This window comes from Marmota marmota, unplaced genomic scaffold, assembly GCF_001458135.2.
Source record: "Marmota marmota marmota unplaced genomic scaffold, marMar, whole genome shotgun sequence".
NCBI classification, from domain to species: Eukaryota; Metazoa; Chordata; class Mammalia; order Rodentia; family Sciuridae; genus Marmota; species Marmota marmota.
In genome coordinates, this window is record NW_026000001.1 from 5,558,214 (window position 1) to 5,567,239 (window position 9,026).

Here is a 9,026-nt window from a genome sequence, read left to right on the forward strand (position 1 = left end):
GACACCACGTGGACATGCAGCCCTGCGGCTAGGTTCTCTGGAGTGCAGGGACTCTGAAGGCTTCCCTGCCTGCTCCCAAATCTTCAGCTACCCGCCCTCCTAGCATCAGATACACTCAGACACGGGAGCTCCTGGAGTCCCAGGTGACTTGGCTTTGCCAGCGGCTGTGGCTTGTAGCCATCCATGGGGAGCCTGTGTGTCAGCATGCCAGGGTATCCCCATCCTTCCCATCCCTCCTCCCTGGGCCCCCCGATGCCCCAGCTCCTACTCCACACCTGCTCCCTGGGGCCTCGGCTCTCCCTATTGAGACTCATCATACACAACCCCTGTCCTGGTGGCCTGGCTGGCACCCATCCCTGCCATTGTCCACCTCCCATCTCCAGTGCCCACCCATGACCTAGACACAGGTGCAGGTACATCCACCTGGAGCACCACACTACCTGCTCACGTAAGCCAAGTGGCAGGTGCTAGGACTCCCTCGGGACCCAGGCCTTCTCCACCAGGCAGATTCCGGGCACCCGCCTCTGCTCCCCGGCAGCCCTACTAGCACCAAATACATCATCACAGCCACCAAGTGCCTCAGGAGGCTCCTGTCCAGAGGCAGGGCTGGGCCTCAGCCTGTGTCCACACAGAAATGGACAAGATGCCCCCTGAGGGAGCAGGCAACTCTGCTTACTGGGGGCGCCTGGGCTTGAGGGTGCTGCATGTGCTCCCCTGTCCCATGTCCCAGTCCCTACTTCTCCTGACAGAGGCCAGCCGCACCCCCAGGCTCTCGGAGCTACAGTGTGCAGATTTCAACAGCTCAGGTGTGTGCAGGGCATGTGGTGCATATGGAGTCTTCCCACCCACACATGGCATGGCCAGGGCGGGGACGGTGACCATTCCCCCAAAACCACACCCTGGTGTGGCCCCTCATCTAACTCTCCAAATCCCAGAGTCCACAAGTAGGAGAGAGTCCGCAGAGCCTCTGTGAAGAACTGAAGTCAACAAAGAGCTAAGGCGACAGACATGCTCTCAGGCCCTGCTCTGAGATATCCTGGTTGGGAGAGGGCATCAGGAGACCCAGGCTCAGGCAGCCCGGGGTCTGTCCGGACCCTGGGCCCTTTCTGGAAAAAGACCCATAGCCATTAGGTTGAGGTCTGCAAGGGGATGCGAGCCCTGGGGGACCCGGGAAGGTGCAATGTAAGATGCTACCAAAACCAGAACTCAAAATTCCTCATGCAATTCAGGGTCTTGGAGGCTGTCCTGGTCTGCCTAGCTCAGCCCCAGCAAAGGGTGCTGTGCGGCTGAAAGGCCTTGATGCTAAGCTGCAGAAGAAACCAGGAAACACAGCATGCCCCGAAACCATGGCAGGACACCCGGGTGCCCACCGCACCCTCTTCTTCCCTGACCTGTCCCCACCACTAGTGAGCCACGACCCCCGCCCACCTGCCCTGGGGCCCTCACAAAACTCCTCTCTGCACCAGAATCCTTCTGCCCCAATCCACACTCCCTGGTCCATCCTGCTCACTGAGCCAAGCCCAAACCCAGCCTGGACAGGGGTCCTGTGCTGTCTCAATGAGGGTGGGGCTGGGGCTCTTCCTGTGGCACACACCCTCCACCAGCACCCACCTCTGCCTCCCGACAGCCTGAGCTCAATCAAGGCGCAGGCTAGACCCCTTCCTCCCGTCTCCCAGCCCGGACTCCTGGCGCAGTCTCGCTCGCCTGCCTGCCTGCCTCCCGCTGTGGGAGCCTGGCCTCCGGTTTGCAAGCCTCCCCCACTGCCAGGCCACATGCAGCACAGCCAGTGGCTCCCTAGGCCTGTGAGTTTTCGGAGCCAGGCTGCCCACTGTGGGCATGCACGGCTGAAATTCAGACGCCAGAACAGAAGGAAACAAGGCTTCCAGTTCTTTGTCCTCACAGCAGGAATTTTATTTGGGCTGTCAGAACTTCTCCAGCCACTGGGGTCTGGGCCGTCGTCCCTGACCGCTGCTCGCTGCTCGCTCACAGGCTGAACCAGTTGGGGATACCGCCTTGCCGGGGGTGGCTGCTCGGCTTCTGGGCCTCTGGAAACCCGCTGGGCCCTTCCTCCACAGGGCCTCCTGCAGGGCTCTGCTCTCTCTCAGGAAACAGATCGGGGAAGGTGAATGTCTGCCCGTGGGCCTGGGGGAGAACAGAGCTCCAGCTCAGCACCGAGGCAGAGCCTTCCTGTCCCCCTACAGCGGACGGCTCGGAGGCCTCAGAATCACCCTGCAGTGGGGTGCCTCGGGGGCCTCAGAGTGACCCTGCAGGGGGGTGCCTCGGGGCCCAGGCCCAAGGCCAGCAACGTCTGTGGGCAGGGTCCCTGCCTGCAAACCCACATCTCCAGGCTGCCGGGGCCTCGCTTCCCACCAGGAGCGGGCCTCTCCCTGCAACAAGGCCCCTTTCATCCACACTATCTCTGCAACGGTGGCTGCACCAGCCCGGGGCTCATTAAACATAGCCCAGTAAAGGCCCACTCACCGGCAGCAGCCAGGTCGAACTGGGGGGCAGGAACTAGGCGCAGAAAAACAGGACACAAATGGCGCCTGGTGCCATGCTAAAACATTTTCCATCCAAAATACCTAGAGGCCGCCCCTCCTCCAGGCTGAGCTTGGCAAATAAAACACACATAACATACACAGAAACCTACACATGCAGCAGTCCATAAATCAGACCGGCTTTGCTAATTAACTGGCTTTGCGTCGTTCACTAGAAGTTCATTCTGTGTCAGCATGGCCACGTCCCAACCCAGGCCCCAAGGACGGGGCCAGGCACCAGTGTGGGCTGGTGAGGAGGGGACGGTGCTGGGCGGGGGCCTAAGCAGGCGCTGGGGCTGCCTTCACGCTATCAGCAGGCAGCTCGAGAGCCGGAGGGAGGGGGCCGCGGCTCCTCCACACAGACCAACAGCCTGGAAGACCACCGAGGGGGCCACACTTGACCAGACAGGCAGAGGGGTGCTCTTGGCTGTCAGGGAATCTGGACTTGGGCAGGCAGCCAAGCATGACCTGAAGCAGCCACGGGTCCCCTGAGAACAGGAGGCCCTGCAGGTTCTGGTGGCATGGCCGCCGGCCGGTAGGCCCCGTCTTGCACATTTGCGACTTCTTTCTCCCTCTTTAAAAGTACCAAAGGGTAACAATCCACAGAGGCTGAGCCCAGGTGGGACTGGGGTTTAATGCCCAGGGTGATTCTGCTGGTCCTGGGGTGGACACAAAGTAGGGACCAAAGGGGGGCCCATGGCGTGGGCAAGTGCAGGGGCAGCCAGTGAGGGGACACTCCACTCCTCAGGGGAGGTGGAGGGCACCTGTGGGTGCCAGCTGGCTTCCTGCAGAATGGCCCCCGCCTCGAGGAAGGAGCTGGGCTCCTCTGGGGGAGAAGAACAGGAAAGGAGAAAGGTCAGGGGAGCAGGGGAGCAGCCTGGCTCCGTAATCCCGGCCCCGGGGCCGCTGTGTCGGTCGGAACGTGCCTGCCCCTCGCCTGCAGCGTTTCTCCTGCCGGAGCTCACGGCCCATGAGCACCACTCACTCAAACGCCGCTCTGTGTAAACACCCTCAATGCTCTTTTTGTTATGTGGGTAACTCGGGGCTTGCTGCAGCTCCCTCCCAGACCTGGGGCCAAAGAGGTTTGTCAGGTTGTCAGGGGAGAGACCGGGGACGCCCAGCTCGGGGACCGCGCCTCCCACCACTGCCAACGACCATCAATTTGATGACTCTCTCCCTCCTGTTGACCCTTCAGTGCCTCACAATGAGCTGTTGTTAGAAGGCCCCCGCCCATGAGGACCCAGGGGACACCCCCAGCGGATGCAGTCCCTTTGGGGGCGGACAGGGACCAACTGCCATAGCCCAGCTATGCTGTGCAAAGACCTGTTGAGTTTGGGGGTGGGGGGGCATGCCAAATTTTAACCCTGGGACAGGAAGCGCCATGCTGACAGGGACATGCGGGGCCCCTAGCTGCCTGGCCTGTCTCTGGCCACCTGGATTTCAGAGGGAGAAAGCCATGCCGGGCGGCAGCTGCAGAAGCCGGATCTAACTCGCTCACGAGTTCAGCTTTCCTGAGTGAGGTGGGGCTGGGGGAAATGCAGGGGCTCGGATGACTCAAAGGCCACTTGTAACCGTAGCTGTCTCTAAAGTAACGTGTGGCAAATGTCGACACAGGGGACGCTGCCCACAGGCCATGACAAAAGAGAGGGTCATCTGAGGCAGCAACACACGGGCCCTCACCAGGCGGTGGTCGCTCTGCCCATGTGGACAGGCTGGTGCTAAGCACAGAAACCATCAGGAGAACAACTCGGGCCCCGTTCAGAACAAGCACCACTGTGTGTGGAGACAGCTCTGCTGGCCGGGCCTCTGCACACACTGCCCTGGGACTCCGTGAGGCTGGGCCAGGATCTCACAATAGCGCTACTGCCATCTAGCGGCCGGGCCACAGGGCTCCCTGGTGGGTTGTTTACACAGAAACTGGAGGACGCCCCCAACCTCCCTTCCCCCCCCCCCCCCCCCGTGGGTTCCAAGCAGTGGGGGACAGTTAATAGACCTGGCCGGGAGGAGCCAGCCCTGTGAGATTCCCACAGAGGCCACGCGGTCTGAAGCCGCCACAAGGTCAGAGGGCATTCTGCCTGAAGACAGGCCGCCCAGGCTGCTGCACATCTGGGCCAGAGCATACTCCAGAGGGGAGCAGAGAAACCGTTGGCGTGGTCTCCCAGGCCAGGGTGCAGGGAGAAGCAGCCTTAGCTTAGGCTCTGGTACCCAGTGCTCAGAGGCTGTTTAGGGCTGGGGGGACCAAAGGCCTGGTGGAATGTGCTGGGCTCAACGGCACATGACCCTAGACCCGACACCACCCGTCATGGCTCTGATACCCAGGCCCCTTGACAGGGCATGCGCCCCCGGGGACACTCCAGCCTGGAACCTGGCCAAGGACAGGCCCTCAAGGGGCCAGCAGCTTTAGATACTCAGACATTCTGGTTTCTGTTGGAGCCGGAGTCAGGGGAGGGGAGTCTGCGTTTGGAATGGAACGGCAGTCTCAGGAGGCCCCTCTCCCCAGCCATGGCCAGTTGTGCTGAGGCCCTGGAAGTCCCACGGCTCTCACCCCGCCTCACAAAGACCTGCCCTTCCTCAGGGGCCTGGGTGCCCAATGGCCAAGCGGAGGCCAGGGCCGCGCTCACCAGCTGCACGTAGGCCACCTTGTAGTCCGGCTTCTTGATCCTCACGTTTCTGTGGTCCCTCTTCCTGTTGGAACCTGTGGGAGGGAGTCGACTTGACGCCCTGCTCCCAGCACAGATCCCAGCCCACAGGCTCAGGAAGCCCCTTCCAGAGAGAGGCCGACACCCAGCCAGCAGGGCAGCACCGAAAGCGCTCAGACCCACGGGCCAGTGCCACTAAAATTAGGCAGTTTAAGAGAAAATAACCCTTTGAAAATGAAAATAACAAACGTCTTCATGAGAACACAATCTGCCTCTGCAGAAACTCAGAGACTCCAACTTACAGAGCACAGGAACCAAGAGGCTCTTCCCTTCCACCCGGCGGGGCTCAGAGCTCTGCGGTCCAGTGTGCGGGAGGGGTGAGAGGACCAGGAGGGGACTAGGGAACGGGGCTCTGAGGGCACAGCAGGGTCCTCCCCAAGCAGCTGTGGCACGGTGGGCTGCAGCAGCAGGCTGCCACCTGAGCGCCATGCGGCCCTGGCAAGTCACCCCAAACCCTCTGTGCCTCATCTCCTCGGGTGCCAAGGGAACCCAAGGTCCTAGGCCAACACCTGGAAGAGTCCATGCAGACAGGAGGGCAGCAGCCCTGCCACTTACCATGCTGCACCCGGGTCCGTACAGCAGCCACCGGAACATTGTAGATGCGCTCAAGATAATTCCTGAGGTCCACCCTGGTCATCCTGGGTGAGGGACAAAGGAAAAGAGGGTAGACGGGACTAAAAGGCAAAACCTACCAGAGGGTGAGGGGTCCCGAGCTGAGGACTCCTGGGTTTCACTGGTCTGAGGCAGGCAGGGCCCAAAGAACCCAGAAACACCCGTAGTGCTGATGCTAGCCCGGGCCCTGTCCTCTCTCTGGACACGGAGGACTAGGGTGACAGAGGGATGGGGCCTCAGGCACTGGGAGCTTTGCTCTATCAGCCTGGTTCACTGGATCCCTTCCCCCCAGCCCGGCTGAGCTCCCAGAGAGGAAGTGCCAATGTCTAAGTGCCGCTGGGAGCCCAACCTGCCCCAGGTCTGACAGCCCTGTCTGCAGACAGGCTTCCCAGGCAGGCCTCAGCGGGCACATTTACCTTTTTTTTTAGAAAAATCTTAAAGGTTACCCCAAATTCAGCTTTGAGGCCTCTTCAGGCCTTGCCTGAGGGTTGGTAGCATGAACCCTCAGCTTCCAGACAGACTCCTGTCCACCCCACCAGAGGACACCCGGGAACCCTGATGCTCCACAGCAACACCTCGGTTCTGGCTGGGGTAACTGCATCATCCTAAAGGTGACTGGCACAGTGAACCTGGCTAGCCAAGCCAGGCAGGGCCTCAGGACTGACATTCTGGAGACCTGGCTGAGCAGCTCTGTGAACCGCAGCAGGCTCTCAGCCCAGCCTCCTGGGATGCCTTTCCTGAGAAGACTGGGGCAAGAATTCAACAAAAGAACAGAGCGAGAAAATGAGTCGGGATTGCAGGCTCTCAGCTAAGCCTTCCCCAGGTGGAGGGTGAGCCAGGAAGCTGCCAGCAGCAAGCTCCCTCCCCACTCCCTGGGGCTCTGCAGGCGTCCTTCCAAGGCAGGAGATCCTGCCCTGTGAGCAGAGACAGGATAGCCCTCAAGATGCTCCCCAGAACAAATTCCTTTGGGGCTTACTCCATGGGGATCCGGAATTGCACAGTGTCCTCGGGCTGCACAGTGCCAGGCCGCACCAGCTGAATGAAGAAGTTGGTTCGGAACACACGGAGTTGGGGGCCGCCCAGCTGGTACAGGGGATACCTGCAGGAAGGACAGGAGCCAATCACGAGGACTGGGGTAGGGCTCAGTGGTTTAGGTTTCCTAGTATGCCCGAGGCCCTGAGTTCAACCCCGGCACCACTGAAAAAGGAAAAGAAGGAAGAGAGGCAGTGGGACACCCACAAACAGACTGGAGGTGGGCTCCAACTAGGAGTCAGCAGCCTCTGCAGGACAGCCTAACTGGGGCCAGCCAACCCTGCTGCCATGGGGTGGAGCAGCAGAAGTGGGCTGCCCCCGTTCCCACGCAGGAGGACCCTGGCCTGGTGGAACAGGAAGGCTAAGGCTTGGCTGTGAGCACGGTGCCTCGATAAACTCATACCTCTAAACAAGCTGGGCCTACCCCAAAGGGGACAGAAGCAGCTGAGGGGCATGCATAGCTAACACCTCCTGCCACCATTAGGCCATGCTCTGGGAGCCAATCAAGCAGAACCCCCAGTGGTCCTGCACATCCCCTGGCCTGGCAGGATGGACACAGAGCTCCACCTACCTGGCCCCTGGGTCTCAGGGGTGGGGAGTAGCTGTCTTAGCTCCAGGACGCAGGAGCTCGAGGTCTACAGAGTCTGAGGGGACATGGGGAGAACCACCTGGGGTCTCGCCCAAAGCCATGTGAACAATCTGCAGCACTGCACTTGGGCCCTGCCCTGGGGAACATTCAGTACCAGGGCAGAGGGGACTCCACAAGGCCAACAATGACCAAGCTTCAGGGCTCGCACACACCGGTCTTCAGCCCCCAGGTCTTGGGAGCACCAAGGAGCCAGGCAGGAGCTGGGGCTGGACAGGAGGACTGGGCCTCAGGGCTGAGAAACACCTGGGAGTCAGACAGCACTGGCAGTCTGTTGCCAGGGATTCGCAGAAACAGGCACCCTGGCAAAATGTGTGCCTACTTGCTGACCAAGTGGACATGTCAAGGCCAGGCCAGCAGCTCCAAATGGAAGAGGATGCTGCCAAAACCCTCCTGGGCAGGGTCTAAGCTTCTCTGTGCCTGAGAGTTCAGGTGGCAAAGTGGGCAACCTGGGAAGGCCCCCAAAGACGGCTCTGAAGCAGACGGGGCCTTTCGTTCACAGGCCCAGGACAACTGTGGCTGCCAAAGGGCACACGTATTCCCTCTGGTGCCCAGCTATGGCACTGCATGTGGGCACACAAATCTGGGGACCCACTCTTTAATGATGAAAAAGGGGGTGGTCACAGATCTCCATTCTCCAAGCCTTGGGAGTTGAGGTTCACGGGTGGTAATGTGCTGAGGGTCTGGAAGGGCAGAGGCCACCTGATAAAGAGGGCCCAGGCCCCCCAGGCCACCCTGGCTTAGTATGGACCATTCACAGGTCCACATTCTCAGGCCCGATCCTAGGGCTTGTTGGTGGCCTGGGACCTCTGGCTCTGGAACAACCACAGTGCCCACACCCTTCTCCGGGGTCCAGGGATGGGGCACAGCTCCCCCAGCCTCTCTGCCTGCATGCAGACCCCTGGGACAGGGAGGTCCAGAGGGCCTGAACCCATGACTCCCCGAGATATTTTACAAACACCTCAAACTTAACACATCTCAAGTGGAACTCCACTCCACCCTCCTCCAAACCCAGGACCTGGCTCCCCGCCACCAGCCCTGCCTCCCAGTGGCCCGGCGGGTGACTCATCTGTATCCCACCCTGTCCGTAGCCCCGACCCCACCACATCCCATCCATAGGACGCCCCTTCAGCTCCCTCCCGGCCCTCGGGTGAACACGTGAGCTGACCCGGCCTTGCCCTGCCTCTCCTCCCGCCCGGGGCCGGTGGCCGGGATTCAGAGGGCAGGGGCCCCTGGGTCCTGGTCAGGCCCTGTCCCAACGTCTGCAAAAGGAAGCTATTGGGGAGAGTCCTCGAGGTCCCACTTGCAGCCCTCTGCCCAGCTGTGCGTTCGGGGGTCCCCAAAGCCACTGTGTTCACCGAGAACATGCGTGTGTTCTGCTTACACTCGGGCAGGCCGCGGCCAGCAACACGGGCCAGGCACCTGCGGGGACCCTACGGGGACCTCGCTGGGACCGCCCCGCCCGGGCTCCCTGGCGGCGAGCACCTGCGCCCCGCGCTA

General features: G+C 61.2%; 1 protein-coding gene across 5 annotated transcripts in view; it reads right to left on the bottom strand.

Annotated features, from left to right (window-relative positions):
• Positions 1–9,026, bottom strand: part of Mrpl23 (mitochondrial ribosomal protein L23) — a 15,558-nt gene that overhangs the window by 3,789 nt on the left and 2,743 nt on the right. For 2 of the 5 annotated variants that reach the window (XM_048807880.1, XM_048807877.1), the window contains 4 exons: positions 6,825–6,947; positions 5,792–5,874; positions 5,159–5,232; positions 1,887–2,142 (listed from right to left, as the gene is read on the bottom strand). In XM_048807880.1, the coding sequence (XP_048663837.1) occupies positions 1,984–2,142; positions 5,159–5,232; positions 5,792–5,874; positions 6,825–6,829 (321 nt within the window). In that variant the 5' untranslated portion in view covers positions 6,830–6,947 and the 3' untranslated portion in view covers positions 1,887–1,983. The other 3 variants (XM_048807876.1, XM_048807878.1, XM_048807879.1) reach the window with 3 other exon arrangements.